General features: G+C 40.6%; 1 protein-coding gene across 1 annotated transcript in view; it reads left to right on the top strand.

Moving 5' to 3' along the window:
* Nucleotides 1-1,004: 1,004 nt before the first annotated feature.
* Nucleotides 1,005-19,985, top strand: part of PTPN12 (protein tyrosine phosphatase non-receptor type 12) — a 70,507-nt gene continuing 51,526 nt past the window's right edge. The window contains exon 1 of the mRNA XM_039723727.1: nt 1,005-1,366. Coding sequence (XP_039579661.1) covers nt 1,268-1,366 — 99 coding nt within the window. The 5' untranslated portion in view covers nt 1,005-1,267. The remainder of the gene's footprint in view (nt 1,367-19,985) is intronic.

Genomic DNA, 19,985 nt, shown 5'->3' with positions numbered 1-19,985 from the left:
CACATTGCCAAGTCCTCCAGCACCGCGTAAGGCAGATTTTAGGCAATGTTTAACACAGGAAGGCGCGGGGTGCCGAGGGTGCGGGACCGGCCCGGAGCTGCAGGCACCTGCCGGCGGCACTCCCGTGGATCGGCTTCGCCTGCGGACATGTTTATTAAGTAGATCTATCATCTATCTATCTATCTATCTATCTATCTATCTATCTATCTATCTATCTATCTATCTATCCGCACACACATACATATATACACATCTATATCTATATCTACACTTCATAAAGAGTGTACACTTACATGTATCTATATGAAAAATTTCATATATCTATATGTAAAATTAATATAAACACACACGCATATATATATACTTGATGTACATACATACAAGTACGCGAGGAGCGGTCCCCGGCCAGGTGTCCTCGCCCGTCCCCTGTCCCGCCCCGCCATCTTCCCGCTGCCCGCCGTCCACCCGCCCCGCGCCTCGGCACCGCCGCGGCAGGGACCCCCGGCACTTCCCACGGCTGCGGGCTTCCCACCCGGGCGGGACCCTTTTGATCCGGGCGTTCAGTGGGATGCTGCGCGAGCCCCCAGCCGCGGGACGCGGCGCTGTCGCGACTACACGTCCCGACATGCCGCTGCCTCCCGGCGCGGCGCCGCGGGCACCCACTGCCGCCCATTGTGCTCCAGCCAGGGGAAGCCGCGCTCCTCTCCCTCAGCCTCCCCCTCGCGCGCCAAGTGGTCCCTTCCAGCGCTCCATGAGGCGCCCTTCGGGCGGTCCCATCCATGAGAAACGGAGGGGGGGCCGGGGGAGAGGGCGAGGCGTGGAGCCCAGTCAGCGCTCCCTCGAAGCCCTGCCGGACGGTGATTGGCGTGCGTGGCCGCCAATAGGGCGAGGCGGCGGTCGGGAGAGCCAATGGGCGCGGAGCGTTGCCGGGGCGGGGCGGGGCACAGGGGAGAGGGCGGGGCGCGGCGGGTGCCGCGCGTGCGCGGGGCGGGAGGAGGCGGGCCCGCGTCGTGTCCGTGTCGGCTGCTCCAGGGAGGGTCGGGCGGAGGGAGGGGAGGATGGAGCGGGCGGCCGGGCGGCCGTGAGCGGGGCGGGAGCGGAGCCAGAGCGGGGCCAGCAGGCCGCGGGCAGGCCCGGGAGGGCGAGAGGCGAGGCAGGGAGGGGAAGGAAGGCAACCGGGTGCCGGGTCGTGCGGCGGAGGGGGCTCCGGGCGGAGAGCGGGCGGGCGGCCGGGGCTCCCGCTCCGCAGGGCGGCCGGCGGGGCAGGATGAGCCAGGAGGAGATCCTGAGAAAATTCATTAAGCGAGTCCAGGCCATGAAGGACACGGACCACAATGGGGAGGACAACTTCGCCAGCGACTTCATGGTGAGGGGCGGCGGCGCGGGCGGGGCTCCTGCGGCCCCGGGGCGGGGGGACCGCAGCCCCTTCCCCAGCCCCATCCCCAGCCTCTTCCCCAGCCCCTTCCCGAGCCCCGCCGGCGGGCGGTGTCGGGCCGGGCGGTGTCGCATCCCTGGGGGTGACCGGCTATTGTGTGCCCCGCGGCTCGGCCGGCTCCCTGCGCCCGGCACCGCTCCGGAGCTCGGCGGGGGGAGGGAGGGAGAGTGTCCGCCTGTGTTCAGCCTCCTTCCTGCCCTCCGGCCCCCGGAGGTTTGTCACCGCGGCCCCGGCCCGTCCCCGCTCCTGGGGAGCTGATGGTCATCGGCTCTTGCAAAATTAACCGGGAGGCTCCTCGTCCGCCCGCCGCGCCGCTTCCCTGAGCGCATAAAGGGGGCAGGGGCGAGGCGGGGGGGCTGCGAGCGCTTCCTCGCCCTGGCAGCCCCTTTTCTGCAGGGTCGCTGGTGTCAGCTGGGGATAATCGGGCTCTCCTTCCCCTTTCATCTGCCCCTCTAGCTGCCTGCTTGAGATTTCTCTTCTTCCCGAGGAGATGTGTTAAACGTATTGCTAGTCCTTGGAGGAATATTCATCTTCCCTTCGCTAGCGTCTCCCATCCCCCATCGCAGCCCTGCCTGTATCCCTCGTCCTTTCTTCCTTCCAGATCAGTTCACCGTCAGCCTTTGGTTAACGTGTGCGCTCGGGGAAAAATTCTGTTGGAAAATTAGTGCTTTTCCTGGTTGATTTTAGCCAGGTTTATTTATTTTAATCGGGCTGTGACAGTATCTCGGGAGTTTTATTTTTGAATTGGTCGTCTGAGCTGTGAACAATAATTTTGATTGGGCAGATGTTGCTGGCGCTTTTCAATATCATTTAAATACTTAATATCAAAATGCAGTTTGACCCGAAGGAGAGCGCGTCAGTGCCCTCCGTTTGTGTCTTTGTAACTCGTTTTATTCTGTGCGGCTCTTGGGGATTAAAAGCACATCGTTAGCCCTTTAAGCTGTCAGTCTGTGCTAGTGGTCTGGGAACAAAAAAAATTTAAAAAATCTCAATGTAAGTGTCGCATCGGCGATTGTCCGAAGTGCGGGGAGGAGGCCGCGGATGTTGCGCAAGGCGGAGGGGCGTTGGGAGCGCTGGCAGGTCCAGGGCTGGAAGAGGAAGCGGACTTGGGAAGTAACGAGTTCATCCAGGGTGGGGAGGCAGCCCGTGGGAAATCGGCCACGCTCTTCGGGCAGGATTTTGCAAATGCTAAAAGTATGCTGCTGAAACATCTGAGCGTGTGGGAAAGGAAGAGAGGAAAGTGTGAGGTGAAGAAAGGCGTTGGAGCGATAGGACCCTTTTAAATCTTCACATGAGAGCTTAAAGGTTGCAGAATTTGACAGAAGCTTTTTATTAAGTCATTGTTTTAGTAATATAATTGCTATTTAACACGAATTGACATCTTGCCTTGTACTGATGAGCCTGTCTTGTTCATGTAAATTATATATACTTTACAGAAAGGCTGGCCTAGGCTGCTGCAACATGAGGGACATTATTAAAAATCTCTATGTTAAATACTTTGATCTAGATCTCCTAATCCACCTCTACCATTTAATGTCTGATAGTTATCCTGATGTTTTAGTTTTGTTGTACTCAAATGATATATAATAGACATTTTTATCATCCTTTCTTTGAAGCAGTGGCACCCCTGTATGGAAAAATAGCTTTTGTTTCAATTTCCCTATTTGACAGCATGTTGTTTTTGTAGCTTTCAACAGTATAGACAGTGAGTTTTCCCATTGCTTTCCTGTAGCAGCAAGAAAAGAGAATATGGGTAAAAATGGGAAAATAGGATTTATAGGAACTATTGTACAAGACATTTCAGGAGAAAGATGTATTACCTGAAAGAGTGTTGAATGTTTTGGGGAGATTTGTGTTGAAAATGTCTTTTGTCCTTTAACACTTTGTATTTCAAACTTTCATATTTGATTTTTGTGTGGGAAATTAAAGTAAAACCAGGAAATTAGGATCTTCAGTTCTAATATTCACCTTTATGTAATAAAGCAGACATAGATTAGTGTGATGACAAGAATCATAATTGCTGATTTTAAATTTTTATTTTCACTATGAATGTACTGGGGTATTTTTGGATTTTTGGGGTATGTGTTTTGGGGTGTATTTGGCTGTCTTAACAGAGCTATGCTTAGGTCCTCTTTGAAATGATTGAAAAGGAAGAATGAAAGGGTGATAATGGGGATTTAAATTTCAGTATTCTGTTCAGTTAAAGAATGAGTAGATGTTTTTTGAGGGTTGAGAAGGGAGGAAGTTGTGTTATCTCATTGAGGTGCAGGATGTTCTGTGGCTGTTAAATAGTGGCAAGTTTATGGAATAGGAATTGCTGTTACTCATCGCTTCATTTCCAAGTCAAAATGGAATCTAAAATATGAATGGAATAGTGGGTGAATGCAAATGAAAACAATTCTTTACTTTTAGGTCTTTATTGCCTTTGAATGTGTTGAGTAATAGGCTTAGGGAGTTGTATTTGGGCCCGAGTGAATGAACTAGAAGTAAATGCTGGGTGCCAAGGAGTGCTGGAGGAGAGGGTAGAGAAGCTGGAGGTGTGCACAGGTTGGCTGATAAGCCTGCCTGATTGCTATTGAAAGTCCAGAGTGTAGATGACTAAGACTGCAATTTAATAATGCCATGACATACCTGGAAACAACTTCCTCTTGGAAGGTGGAAAGTTGATGATTACCCACTCCACCAGTGCCTTCCCCCAGGAGCAAGATAAACTCTATCATCTGGGCACCAGTAGCAAGTTTGTTACTGGAAATCAAATGCATTTAATTAATTTGCACTAGGAAGTAAGCAGGACTTATTAGTGGATCACTTCAGTACTCTGGGTGTGCACAGTTGGGATTAAATGAAGTGGATAGTTTGAAAACAGGACAGACATGTCTGTAAGCCTTGCCAGTAATCATGTGTATGTGGATATGGAGCAAGTGGGTTTTTCCCTAAAATAATATAGGTTAGGATTTTGCTACCGTGTTTGCAGTACATCCAGGAGTATATTTTTTCCTGGGTTTTTGCTGACATTGCTATTTGGGTAGAAGGAAATAAGTATAGATTACTTCCTCTTGGTGTTTCATGCTGTATAAATACAACCAGCATGGTCTAAATTGTGATTTTTTTGTAATGAACATGTGTATTACATCAAACAAGGGTTGGAAGTCAGTGTTCCATATGGAAGAAAACAGCTATTCTAGAATTTAGAAAGACCTTGATAAATATTACTTGCTGATTTATTTTTTAAATTTTAATCCACCTACGATTAACACATTTTTTGTTTTCTTACGTTATAGTCATGACAAAAGCTTTCTGACACTCATTTCTCTTGTTTGATGTCAATTGCCATTGTTATAGGAGAACTGAAATATGAATAGTGTGAAGCTTTGCCTTCAAAAATCAGATGTTTCAATTTTTTTGTGGTATATGACAGTCTTGCTTCATCTTCTGAGTTATATATCTGGCTAATCTGCTGTCATGGAACACCGTGTATGGCTGAGAATGGGTTTTTTGTGATGGATACTGTGTAGGGGACCCTCAGCTGCTGTCTGGAGGTAGTGGTGTCAAAATGGTCTTGTCTTAGATTATCAGTCTAAATAATAATAAATTTTTTTAACAACTTTGCTACACATATCTGGCTAATCTGCTGTCATGGAACACCGTGTATGGCTGAGAATGGGTTTTTTGTGATGGATACTGTGTAGGGGACCCTCAGCTGCTGTCTGGAGGTAGTGGTGTCAAAATGGTCTTGTCTTAGATTATCCAAGTAATAATAATTTTTTTAACAACTTTGTTACACTAGTCACAGATCTCTATACCTTTCATTCAAGAGGACACAGGTAACTAACTTGACTGAATGTTGTGTGTCTGTGTTCTGTTCAATCTGTCTACGATGAAACTTTTAGGTTTGGAAACAGTAAAGTACTCAAGTTGCTGTTTTCTGAAGTATGAAAGGGAATTTGAATGGTTAGAAGCTAGTTTTTTACCTGTTTCAATACTTTTTACTTCTAGTTGGTTTTGGTTTTGACATCTTTGTATTTAAGCACTTCTAAACTGATTCTTTTGTGAAAATGCTATTTAAAAAAATGGGAGATGGAATGTGCTTGACTTGTAAGGATAAAATGTAGCTGGTCATAGGAAGTGCTACACCAGATGTTATAAAACTTGCTTTGTGCATTTTTTGAGGCTTTTGTCTTTGTTTTGTTTTTTGGTAATCTTTTCTAGGAAAAGGCACAATTTCTAGAGTGCCTAAAGGCTGCTTAAAATGAGTGAACAGTCTACACTTTACTAAATCACTGATTTAAAGTACTAAGACACATAGTGAAAGTCCACATACTGATGCCAGTCATGACATAGATTTTGTTCTGGTTCTGAAGCAGCATTAGGGATACCAGAAATGCCTATTCAACTGTAGCACTTCAGAAATGCCCCTCTTAAAGCTTGTCTGTGTATTAATGTGCATTTGCATAAGCCTTTCTGATTCAAATACTATTAGTGCACCTCTTGAGTATCTGTGAAGGTACTTTTCAAATTTATAAGACAGGCATATAATCTGGAAACTTAAAAAAAACTGCAGATAGTAAAAAAAAAATAAAAATTTAAGACCCCACTGGATAGACATTTTTGGAAGTGATGTTTTTTGTAGTATCTGTTAAATGAATTTGGTGCTTGTAATGTATTGTTAGAAACACTAATGCTTTGTGTTATAAAATGTATGGTGTCTTTTTCAAGAGATACTTGTATCTGTAAAGGTTAAACTGGGAAAAAAGCTTTGGTAGAATCAACTAGATGGTAAACTGTTTCTTGAAACTTCAAATCCAAGATTTACTTGGTGTAAGCAGAGGTTTACATGGAATTCTTGTGAATTGAGTTCTTTTGAAAAAAAACTATTTGGAGCACTTACTTTCCCTGGAGTGTGACAGAAGGGGTAATTGCCTTGGAGAACATGACCTGTAAGTGTGTTGTACAGCTGATCAGCCATAAGGAACTCTGCTCTTAGCAGTGAGTTAATAGGTCATAGGCAGCTGTCACTTCAGATATGCCTTGTGCATTTTTATCATTTCAGGGTTAAATAATGGATCTGTTAGTAGTCACCTTTCATATTGTCCTTATAAATGTGTTTTTAAAGTTTTGTTTCCATTTGCTGTATTTCATCTAGATGCTGTTAATTTGTCTGTGGGGGGCACACCCCAGCACATGACTTCATTGTGTGTGGCTGTAGTCATCGAGGCCATTCATAAAGCTTCTTTTACATGGACCAGATCTGCTTGGAGCAGTGGGACTGAATAGTCATTTCAGTAAGCCCAAACTTTAGAGGCTTCTGAAATTTTTTGAAATACTGTTCATTCAATGTTAGATGAAAATACAGTTTTGCATGAACAATCATTCAGTTTAAATATTCAGCTTCTTTGTCCCCTTCTGAGGAGATGAGTGCTGTTTCTGTTGCTTCAAAGATGCCATTCTGAATTTCCATAGAGGCAGTTGAACACAGCCACAAAGCTGCTGTAGTGACCCTGGGGTATAAGAACTTGCAAACTCTGCCTAAAATTGCTGTTCTTTCAGCACGTGAAACTAAACCAAGTCAGTTAGGCAATGCTCTGGGTTGTGTCAAATAGCTTGTGTGGTAATAAGTTCTGTTTGCTCATTTTCGAAAGAGAGCAGTGTGTAAGTCTACTGTTCTCATGGAATAAAGGACTATGTATGGATTTTGCTGAATATTGAAGAATTGTTCAGGGGGAGCAAATGGTGATGCTGACCTTGCACCTCATGGCATACTACATGCACTCCAAATAATTGAAATAGCATGTCAAATACATACTTTGTTTTTATTCTTACCTCAATTCTACAGCACCTTTTGCTGTATTTAGCTATATATGTATACAGATAGATACATATCAGTAGATACCTATATATAGATGTCTCGTGTGACCATGATTCATCAACCTTAGACCCTAATCTATACTTCTGTAGCTCCATGTACATGCTTATGTATTTGTATAAGCATGGTTCTAAGTCTGTGTAGTACTCTGCATATGTGTCACTGATCTATAGTATGAATTTCTTGGCTTTGATTGCATATAATTTACTTTAAAATTGCAGTAGTATAAGTTATCAGCTCTGCAAGCAGGAGAAGGGTAAGCAGATATTCAGATTATCTAATGTGTATACATTTGTTGATCATGAGTGTGACAAAAGTCTGAGGCTTCTATATTAATCTCTTAAAGCCATTAGTTTGTAATAAACAGAAATTATATTCTATCTTCTTCACTGTTACTATTTAAGATTTGTGGATTTTCTATTGTATAGTGCTACAGTTTGACTATAATATGCTTAGTACAAAGGACTTTTTGGCATAGGGAAAATAGTAATGCATTTCTTACTGTTGGGAAGTGCTACAGTTTGACTATAATATGCTTAGTACAAAGGACTTTTTGGAATAGTAATGCATTTCTTAGTGTTGGGGAAACATGAAACTGTAGGAGTACCTTGGGTATGCATTTCTAGAACTGAAATCAGATGGTAGATGATGTTTTTTTTCTTGGTCTTATATAACAGCCCTTCAGTCAGGGAGAGGCATCAGTGTTAAAGGTCAGATAAGGAACCGAGTAAAGCACAAGTGAATTAGGTAGAGCAGGAGCTCTTTGTGCCATTAGGAAGTTCATTGTTTGTATCCTGGTGTTTTCCTCAGGCTGTTGTACTCCACAATTGCTATGGTTATGCCAGCACAGGCTTGGATAACTCAGCTGTGTGTGTTTGCCCTCAATGGAGCATGGACCTGCATTTCTATTTCTTTTAACTAGCATGTGAATGTTGCAGAGTGATTAAGCTCTTTGTTTTCCTGCTTCATCTGACAAAAAAACTTGCTAATATAAACTTAACTCGTGAATTATTTGTTCAAATTTGAGCAATCAGAATGTGTTTATGCAAAGAGAGCACTCTGGTATGGCTGTAGAGTTTTGGCTCTGGAACCTGGAGCACAGAGAGCAGCTGTATTCTTGGAGCTGTGTCTGGAATCCCTCTGCACCTTAAAAAACCAGACTATGTCCAAACCCAATATTGATGAGACAACATGAGTGCCAAGCCAGTAGCTTTGTTAGGAAAGCTGAGAGTGCAGCGAGGTAAGGAAGGAGTTGTAAGAGCAGAAGAGCACAGTCAGGACTGGCAGGCTTTAGGGCTGTCATTCTGGGTTGGAAACTTCTTTTAAAGTATCTCTGAATACTGGTGTCAGGATGTTTCACTCACTGAGGTTTTCATGGGGAGGTTACTGCTTGTGTCCCTGAGGGCCTTGTTCTAGCTACTGTTTTGTCATCAGTTTTACAATGAAAAAATTCTTACACAGCTAAAAAGATCAAGTAGAGAAAAATGTTTCCCAAAAGGTACCAGATAAATAGAGGTATAAATGGATGACCTAGTTTAGTTGACCTAATTTTTGCTCTGTCTGTCCTCCTACAAGCCAATACTTTTAATTTCTTTACAGGGCAATTTTATTGGTGTTAATTTATGGAAAGACTTAAAGACAATATTGTCCTAATGGAAGTGTCTTGTGAAAGTAAAACCTACAAGAATTGAATTATCAGCTCTAAAAAGTAGCAAGACAGTTACTTCAATGAGGGAAAATATCTGGCTATTACAAGATGACTGAAGCTATGAATGATGTTGCCTCATGGGCTACACATATCATTAAGAACAAAGCAAATAAAGAAATATGTTTCATTCATTCATATTTCCGTAAGGAAGCATCAATAATTTTGAAGGAAATCCTACCATAATGCTTCTGACAGTTAATTTTCTATATTAATTTTACTTCTGAGCTCCCTTAGTTCTGCAGAAAGAATTTAATTGCCTAGTGTTAGGAATGAGCCAAGGGCAGCTACATGAGTAGACTGAAAGTTTTAAGTGCTGGATGGACTGGTTTGATTCTTCTATTTTTAATTTGCTGTGATTTGGAGAAATCTTAACACAGTTGTTAAGGGTATCCATATAACTTGTGTTCCTTCCTTTTTGGCAGAAGGGCTATACACTTCATGTTTTACACATTGGAGAGCAGACCTTGATTTGTAAACGTTATTGAAATTTCTTAGTTTTAATTGCCTGATCTTTGCTATGATTTTTGGTGTCTAAAGCCATGGGTTGGAAAGCATCAGCCTCTAAGGGGAAGTTAGCTTAGTTAAAACCATATTGCTTTAAAGAATGTATGTACTGCTTTAATTTCTTTCATTTAGTTATTACACTGAACTTGTCATTTTAAAACAAACCTTTTTACATTAGCTTCCTTTTTATGTAGTCTCAAAGGTGTAGCTGGGTTTGAATTTCTGAGGTCAGAGTACAGTGATGTCCTCTTACACAATTTTACATCTTGCTGCATTTGTCCTGCTGTCTTGTCATTTTTGCTGCCTCATGTGGATGACATCTGCTTTTTGTTTTTCTTCTGAAAACACACAGATGTTTTGTACTCTTTGTGATCACTAGAAGAACAGTGATCACACTTCCATGTGGATCAGTGGAAGAGTGGGGTTTTTGGGGGTCTGGAGAGGAAAATGACCATCTTTCAGCTGTGCAGCTGGCAAGGCTTGTTCCTCTGGGCAGCTAATACAACCGAAGAGAGGCTGAAAGGAATGTGGTCATGAGTGATGTCTTATGTTTCTGCTTTTATTGATGTTGGGTAGTCAGCACCTCTGCTCCTGTTGCTATCCTTGCTATCTTTCTTATTTGCTTTAGGGTCAATATCATGGATGAGAAATTAATTTCTTGTGCTGAGCTAGACTAGTTCTAGGTTCTGGTTCATGCACATTTTTCCTGGACTTACTGGCATGATTTCCAGCTATTTGTCACAATTGAGAGTCTCAGGGGCCTGTTCCAGAATTTTCATATTGTTTTCCATTGTTGATTACATTTTTAAATACATTTTGTCTTCCATTATGACTGTATGGCATTTATTTCTATTCTCCTGGTAGTTCTTGGAGGACACAGCTATCTTTGAACAACTTTGTTCTAAACTGAAAGGATGTTTCATGAGTTTCCTGTCCAAGTGTTCAGAGGACTTGTCAGTGTAGATTATGCGTCCTGTTTAAATGACTGATTGCTGTGGGAACTGCACTGCTCTTGAGAAGGCTGAATAGTGTTCTACTCTGCCCTAAATGTTTCACTCCTTATTTGATTATGTTTGACTCTGTAATGCATAACCCTGTGATGGAACTGTGTCTTTTTTTCCTCAAGTGTATGGGTAGCACATGTGGTACTTGGGTAGAGCTTCCTACTTAGACAAATGTTCTTACTGGATTAGTTGTCTAGTTGTTTCACTGCACAAAACTGAGAGATCAATTAATATAAAAAGCAGAACAGACCGAAGAACAAGTGATAGGAGTAATGCACTGCTCTTAGACTGTGGGTAGGCTGGGTTGGAAGCTGATGACTGGCTGCTCTGTGGCAGAGTAAAATTAACCATGGAGATGTCTCAGTGGTAAATGTATCATGTTCTGCATATTTGTAGTGCACATCTCTTTTCTCTAATGTTTTTACATGTGTAGAAAATAAGTTTCAATTCTTCCTTTATTTTCTACTTGAATCTTTACCTTCGTGCATGGGAAGCAGGATTACAACTGCAATGCTTTCATTATTAATTACTCCCTCTTGTATGTTCTGATTATTTTAGCCAATAGGTAATTGTTAATTGAAATGAATACAGTTGTCCAGTGGGAATAATCAGGGGAAACATTTAGCTCAAAATAAAGCTGGAAAATGAAACACTGTTCTGGAGGGAAGGGTATATGTAGGTTAGTTGAACTGCTTCAAGAAACTGAGAATTCCTGCAGAGTTGAATTAATTATAAATTGTCTATAGGGCAGCACCCCTATTGCACAAACTGCTAAAGGAAGGAAATAATCTCTTAGATACTGTGAATGTCCCCAGATAGCTCTAAGTATTCAACAGTTACTTCTAAGATTTCAAGTTTAGTAGTTTAGGTGGCTACACAAAACTGCGTGCATTTTTATTCCTGCCAAATTAGACTGTAAAATCAATTCTAACTCATTTTCTTTGAGGTTTCATAAACGGAACTGTGATGTTAATGGACATATAGGGAACTATATGAAAATGTTAATAGAGAAGAATTACTGGTTTTAGTCAGGTAGAAAGGACTTGGAAAGTACTATAGGCACACACTGGAATTTACTTTAGTAAAGAAATATGGTGTTTTATAGATGCTTTATTTTTCTGTTATTTCTACTTCATGAAGACTAGGCCCAGAAGGGAGAAATAGAAATATATATATAAATATATGTTGTTTCCTTTAATAGCTCTTTGCTACAGAATTGCATTAAGTGCTACACAGGCACTTAAAGCTTTGGACATGAGTCTGCTTTTCAAACGGAGTGTTCTGAAGTCAGTTGTTATTAAGCTGCAGATTAAGCCCTATCACAATCTTTTATATTTTCCTTGTAAAGAGAAGAACTTTTCCAGAGGCTGTTCTACAGAACTGCTGTGGAAATTGCCCTGGCATTCTGTAGTAACACTGCTACAGTTGCTTCTTCAACTGGTACCATCTACTTTCTTAATATTTTGACTAAGATGATGAAATGGGAGCTTTCATTTCTTTTCCCTTTTGTGGTTGCAAATGCAACCAATGCAGCTTGCAAATTGTCTAAGATGTCAACTTCCTATTTTTGTTGTTCTGAAAAGAGCAGGTAAAACTGTGGCAGAGAAAGAAGCCTAGTTGTCTTTTTTAAAAATGACAAAAATCTATACCCTGTTGATAAATTATTTAAAATGAGAGACCAGTAATACTGAAAAATGTATGTATCCCAAAGTCAACAAGCTATTGCCATAAATAAGTGTGAATTCTTAAAAGAATTAATATTTTTTTTTGTATGCTAGCTAATTCCATAACTAATTCTAATATGTAATAGCCTGAACGTGAGCTTGCATTTGGTACCTTATACATTATCAAACACTACAGTACTTTTGGTGCAAAGCTTTAGCAACATGTCTTTCTGGCATGGCAATTTAGAAAGCATTAGCACTGTTTAAATTGGTGATCCTGTGAAAATGAGGCCATCATCCTGTTTCTCCTGCCTTACAGCATACAGAATGGGCATCCCTTCCTGTATATATGGAAAAAGGATTCTCTGTCTGGTACAGTAAGATGATATGATCATCCAATGCAAGTATGTGGATATAAAAATCTCAATGATGATGTCTTTAGCTCTTAGGGAGAAAGGTAACTTCCAGATGCATTAAGTGTATCTGAGGTCAGGATATGCTTAGAAGTGAGAAAAGCAGCAATGAAGTAGCAAGGGAATTCAGTGAAGGGATATAAGTAGGTAAAGAACTTATTTATTTCTAGAGACAGTACATTTCAAACTAAAACTGACCATGATTTTTTGCTAGTTAGAGGATCTTGTAGGGCAGCATGTCAGGGAGGCACTGAAATTGGCTTTTTTAAATAAATGCAAAAATTCATTTCTTCTGTTCTTTGAATGCCATGTGGTTTATTTTTTATTGGGATGTTGTATTACTTGCATTTTGTAATAATAATACCCCCAGAACTAGAGTGGCTTTTGTAAATAAATGCAAAAAATCATTTCTTCTGTTCTTTGAATGCCATGTGGTTTATTTTTTATTGGGATGTTGTATTACTTACCACTTTAATACCCCCAGAACTAGATGCTGAAGTCAGGAGTTTCCCATATTGTGTACTGATGGTGTAGATTAAATGGTTTACATAGAACACCTGAATAAGATAAATGACAAAGTAGACAATATTTACTTATTATCTTGGGGGATTTTTTGTCCCTCCTTCCCCTGCTAACAGGTTCTTTTTTGTGTGGTATTGGATTGGTGTCTATTGGTGACAGCTGAGAGGGTCATGCTGGAGAAGTTTCTGGAGAACTGTCTCCTGTGGGAGGGATCCCATGCTGGGGCAGGAGAAGGACTCATCTCCCTGAGCAGTGGCGGAAGAAAAACATGTAATGAACTGACTGTCACTCCCATTCCCCACCTCCCTGCTCTGCTTGGGAGGAGGATATAGAGGCTGGGAAGGAGGGAGGGGTGGAGGAAGGGTGTTTTGTTTGGTTTTAATATTACTTTTACTTTTCATTATTTGTTGGTAATAAATTCAGCTGATTCAAAGTCGAATCTGTTTTGCCCATGTTGGCTGTCAGTGAGTGATCTCTCCCTGTCCTTAACTCAGGAGCCTTTCATAATATTTTCCTCTCCCCTGTCCAGTTGCAGAGGAGAGGGCTAGAGTGGTTTTGATGGGCACCTGGCACAAGCTGAGGTCAACCCACCACAGCAGCTTACCAACTTCTTATGCCTGAGCTGCAGATCTGTGTGGATGGAGATCTTCTCTCCTTCCTGTGGTTGGTAGGTTAGTGGATATATGATTATCATATTGTGTGGCAAGTTAAGTACATAAAGTCTTTTAATTTAGCAGCTGAGCTTGAAATACACTTAAAAAATACACTTAAAATTCACATCTTGCATAACCAAAGTTATCCAACTTGCTTCTGGAGGTTAGCTCGAAGGCCATGGGGGAAGGATTTTTGTGGAAGACAAGACAGAAATGCTTGCTCATGTGAGCTTCCTCTTGTATTCATACTCTTGTCTTTGACTTGTCTTTAGCTTATTGGATCTAGCTTCTGGATATTATATAAACAAGATATCCTTCAGGAATTTTGTATTTATGTCAGCTAATTCTTGAATCATCCTGTGAAGTGTGTGGTTTTACACTGGGCACAGTACTTCTGTCAGATCTCATGCAAATTACAACATGTATTTTTGAGCCATATCAATTCTGGTCTGTTTTGGATGTTTTAATTCTGCTCATCTCTTTATGTTATGATTGGATTTTACTATTTTTTTTTTCTGTTTGTGCTACCTTATCTCTGGGCTGCTAAAATGATTTCCTTATTTTTTTGAAAGCTTTGGTTTTTACTGGTTTTGGATGACAGAAGCCACTGCATGTTGAGTGGGAAACCATGTGAATAAGTTTCATACGCTTCTTCATTTTTGCCTCACTTCTAGACTAGAAGCTCTTCAGAACAAACTTTAGTTTCATGCAGATTGTCATGGATTTGATGAACTGAAGGTAAATGATTATCCATAGTGTAGTTGGGTACCCTTTTAAGCTTGTGAATATTGCATGATTAATTGTTGGATTAAAAGAAAGTATATGTGTGGGGGTTTTGACTTTTTTCTTAATTCAGTGGTCAAAGTAGAACTGGTTGGTCTATTTCGGTCTTGGTTTTAAATTCAGAGCAGAGTAGCTTAGCCACACATTTTATTGACCTTGTTACCCTCTTAAAGAGAAAGTTACATTTATAAAGGTTACCTGTCTCTGATAGTCACTGTTTTTTAATGACTGTGGGCATTAAGATTTAACCAGACTGGTTTAAATGGTCTTTGTAAGAATCTTCATGCAGTGTCCCTTATGAATTTTCCTGTTGTGGTTTTTTCATTTCACCAGGAATAATATTTCAGGGTTTGTATTGGACCAGGTAATATTGCTTATGGATCTCTTTCCTCAAAAGAGCCACTGTAGTGTTGAGCTGTTGTCTAAGCTTGGTTATTACAGAGATTCATGGAGACCAAAGCCTAATTTGAGTATTCAGAAATAAATATTGAGTCCTGACAGCTACAAGGAATGCAGTCAGTATTCAGAGGGAGTAGCAGTGAGGCTTGCACTGGGGCCAGGATGCAATCTCCCAGTAAGTGGTGTACTTCAGCATGCTCACATCCTCTGCTATTCACCATAATGCATCTGTAAGAAGCACTTGCATCCTGATAAGACATTGTGATACTTCACTGCTCCTGTGAATTAATTTGCTTTGGCTGTAGAGTATGTGTTTCTGTATTTTGCATTTTAAAGCCAGGACTTAACAATCCTGTATGTCTCATCCTATTACTTGTCATGCAGTTACTGTCTCTTTAGAACAAATGTGTATTCCTGTCTGGGCTTATTAGCATTAATAGCTGTTCTGGTTGCCCAGTGGAATACTGATGCACAATGCTAGAAACTGGGAGTGAGAAGAAGGTAGCCTTTAAGGGAAGTCACAATGGAAGGATTAAAGAGGACATTGCTTTAGAAAAATGCTACTGTTCTTTAAAGTCAAACTGCAGCAGCAGATACAGAAGTTGAGATTTAATTTAACTGATGTGTTGAAAATTAATTGAGGTCTTTGAAAGGTATGGATTTGGTTTGGAATGCTGCCACTACCATTAAGGGAAAATAAGATTGAGAAATTTTGAGTCCTATTTAACTGTGCTTAAATAATTCTACTAGTAATTGTAGGGAATTCTGATATTTGGAAAGGGTCTTTGTTTCTCCCCAGTCCAAATTTCATGCAGTATCTGTAGCTTATTTTTTAGCTAGAAACACTGATATAGACATTCCTCAACATCTGCAGGAAGTTACAAGTTTGGGTTTTTCTGACTGAAGACACATCTGTTTCTACACTGAAGAGCAAGTCACATAGTTCTCATGGCTGTAAGCAGCAATGCTACTGTTCCTTTTAAGCTGTTTAGTGCTACTGTTTAGTAGCCTCATTTTTCCCAAATGCCTTTTTTTTTTTCCTAAGAATGTCCCACTTTGGTTTAGTATTTGCTATCTTTGTAAAATTTTCAATTCCTTTCTTCCTTATTTAACTTTTCCTGAGAGTGGCTTTGATAGGTCAGACGAAATAACTTTGGTAATGCAACTTTCTTCATTTCCTGTATTTTATCTACTTCTTTTCTCTTTCTGAAGAGCTGTGACTAGCAGTTTCACAAATTTGGAGATATGACACCTAATTATGCTTGCAAATAACAGAAATGTAAGTTCAGTACTAAAATGCTATAATGTGTATGTTTCTTGAGGGAGGTAAAACATTTTGATGGAGAAGGCAGCAGAGAAAAGGTTAGGAGGAAGCTGTTCAAAAACGAGGAGTTTGTGGGGATTGCATTGCATTTTAGTGGCTTAGAGCAGGAAAGGTGTTCATGGCTTATTTGTGTGCAGGTTGGCAGCCTGCTGCTCTCTCCATGAGTAATGTATGTTGAGCAAGGTACTGAGTTGAAAGGGACAGTAAAAATGTGGAAGGCATTCTGCTTGTGCCAGGAGCTGTCACCAGGATTTTGCATTCAAACAAGGCCCGACTCTGGTCTCTGCAGGCAGTGGGGCTTTGTGATGCCAATCCAGTGGCTGCTGCTCCTCCAGAGACACTGACAGTGTCTCACCAAGTCACATTGTTAATTCTGTGGCTTTGCTGAAATAGGTTCTGGTTTTCCAGAATTAGAATGTGAATTTGACCACAGCTCAGAATTTTTTTATGTAGATGTAAGAAGCTTTCTCCTGTTCCTAGATGGGCAAGTGTGGGCTGCAGCCAGTGTCCCTAGCAAGTTCCTGTACAGACAGCATTTGCTCTGAGGTGAGGAAGGAATGACAATAAAGGAGATTAGTGGTTTAGGAAATAAGATTAAAGCGACAGAATTGGAGTAAAAAGCTGAGGTGAAATATTGTTAAAACTTGATGCAACAGCTAGAGAAAATCTCAATATATAATTAGTTGTTGTCATCGATATTAACTATTGCCTCTGGTACGGGAAAGACAAACCAGCTGACCCTTGTCTGTAGGCTGGGAATGAAACCCTGTCCTCGTGTTGGTTCATTGTACCAGAAGCTGAAGAGACTTGGAATAATGAAGCATGGCTCATACCAAACTTAAAGAATCCCAAAGTTATAAAGAAAGAAACCACTCTTTCCTTATCTTGATCATGTAGATCATCAAAACCTGTCTTTCCTGAATTCCATTTGTTAGCTTCTGCAGTGTACGATGGAAGGAAGCAGATAAATAGTGGTTTTTACATTTGTGGTTTTAGCTAGAGGGAAACTTCTTTAAAATCTGAAGTATGCCTTAGAATTGTATCCAAGGTGGTAACTTGCCATTTTCTACAAGGTAGAAAAGCCTAGAATCTACTTTAGCTGCTTTTTCTTTTTTTTTTTTTTTAGAGTTTCTTAAAATAAGAAACCTGTGGTTTCCATTCAATCTCACTGACCCTTTGGCATTTGTAATTTACAGGATTTGGATGGTATCTAAACATTTAGGTACATAATAATAATAATGAAATCAGAATCAATAAATCATGTAAGAAGTATTTCTTTGTAAAGGCTACTTGTGTGCTGAGGTGATGGGCTTGTTACTTGAACACAGTAAATTAGTTGAATGTTAATAGTTGTGGTGTTTGGTACAATAGTGAATGTGATTGTCTTGTGCTGCCTGGAAAGGATCTCAAAATATTCTAAACATTTTTAGAGTTTTTTGGGGGGAGGTGTGAGGTGTGTGGGTTATTTTTTAGTGCTGTTGGAATTAGAATCTGCTACACATGGTATAAGAGGTATGTTCATAATTAGGAAAGAAGATGAGTAGGTAAATCCACAGATCACTGTATGTGACCAACCAATACTGTTAGCAATGTGGATGAAGATGTGATCTAAATAAGGCTTGCAGGAAGTGCTGAAGAATTGGAATTTGGCCAGAATGTTCCCCTGGTTGCCCTTTTTGCTGTTCTCAAGTACTACTTGTTCATTAAGATTATCAAAACAATTATCTTGGAAAGAGAAGGACTAGCAAGCATAGTGTTATTGTAGGGCATACATACACATGGGAAATAAAATCTGGAGTTATTTCTGTATTGAGGGCAATTTTCTTGAGATTTCTTTGGATTTGCAGCATAAGAGCAAAAGGGTAAAACTGTCTTAGACTTGCATGGGCAAATAGAATCTGAGTAGAAGACAGACAGTCCCTTAAAAATAACTTTGTTATAAAGAAATGAACAGTTCAAGTGATCAAACTGCAGTTGTGCAGTTGTAGTGGTTGGAAGAAAGTAATAACATGAATTAGATTATTTTTTACATCCTTTCCGGGCAGTGCAATGCAGTCTGGTGTACATAGTGCAGTGAGGGAGGAAGATTAGATAAATTTTAGGATCATATGATACTTTTCAGGTTCCTTAGAGTATTAGAACGATGTAATGTGTCAAATCAAATATGCACCTAGTCTAATACTTTATAGTGACTGTAGGATACTGTGAGAATGTCAGGAATGAAATGGAGCCATCCTCCCAGTCTTTCTCAGTGGCAGAGTATAAACTCAGACTGTGTCCATAGTAGCAGTAGGTTGTTGAGCACAGGACAGTGACAGGTACTGCTACCTGCCATGTTTCAGCAGGCCCTGGACTGCTTGCAAATGTTTTACTTTTTTAGTTCTGTATAATTTCCTTTCATTCAACTTCCCCCATTTTTTTTTTCCTCTCAGTGCCTATTTCTAAGAGAAAAAGTTGTGGTGAATTTTTTTTTAGCCTTTTCCTGTCTGGCAAGCATAACAGATCTAAGCGTGCAGTAACTGTAAGTGGTTCTTCAGGATGTGTCCTCAGCCAGGTCCTGTGCTTGTTCAAATTGTCTTCAACGTGTTTTTCTTGCTGGGGGATCGAAAGATTGTCTGGCAGACTGGTCCAATATCCTCAAAAAGAAAGAAATCTGTACTTCATAACCCTCTGAAATTTACATTACTTAATTTCTTTTTTTTTCAACTTCATAGCTTTCCCAGTCTCCTCCATGAGAACCAAGAGGTTTCTCATGTGTGCTACCACTACAGTGATAATTTCCTTGATGGTATAGGTTTCTTACAATCCTGGGTGCATTAAAACATAACATAAAACTTGGCTTGCAAAATTTTTCTCACCTTCCTTGTTTGTCTGTCTTCTTTTGTAATGCATGATGCTGCTTCCCCTCTGGCATACCCCTGCCTATCAGCCCCAAATAATTTGTAGAGGTGTCATTAGTTTACAAGTATGGTCCTGCAGTCAAATTTAAAATTCCTTTTATATTGGTATTCTCCTTTTAGACTTAAATTTAGACACCCTAGAAGAGGTCAGGCAGCTGGACTAGATGATAATTTTAGGTCTCTTCTAACTGAAATATTCTATTCAATATTTAGTTTGCCTTAATGTCTAAATGTAGTGCAGGTGAATAGAAAGTTCTACCCATTTCTTCTGACAGCAGTCACTTAATGTGCCTGAACTTTGACTTTGGCTCTGCCCTTTATTTAGGGTGTGGTGTTTCATGCCTGTCACAGAGGATTTCACACTGTGCTGTAATAATTTACATTATTACTTCCAAGTCTAAGCCTCTTTAAGCCTCACTTATATTTTAGTAGAGGTAGAACCCATTCTTGTGGTTTAGTTTTTGGTTTGGCTTTTTATTTTGGTCCAAAAACAGTGGTTGGTGTTTTGGAGTATTTCAAGAAGTAGGAAACAAAAATAACTTTATCTCTCAGGTTTTTTAACACCCATGTTCAGCATCCTGAAAAATGTCAGTAATGTTTCTCAAAAGAGTTCTTAGTCATGAGGTTCTCAACTCTATTGGCTGAGCTTTGTGTCTAGGGCTATATTTGTTCTGTGTCTCTTACCCACAAATGCTGCTGTAACTGGCTGCTTCTGTTGTGGCCCAGGGATGCTTTTTAAGAATTTCCTCCTGTACAGTTGGCCTGATAACCAAGGACTGCCAGCTGCCCTATTTCCATTGGGATCCAAGGTTT

The sequence above is a fragment of the Passer montanus genome, unplaced genomic scaffold (assembly GCF_014805655.1).
Source record: "Passer montanus isolate IOZ18808 unplaced genomic scaffold, ASM1480565v1 scaffold50, whole genome shotgun sequence".
Taxonomy (NCBI): domain Eukaryota; kingdom Metazoa; phylum Chordata; class Aves; order Passeriformes; family Passeridae; genus Passer; species Passer montanus.
The sequence above is the reverse complement of the archived record's forward strand: the minus strand, read 5'-3'. Positions and strand labels throughout refer to the sequence as shown.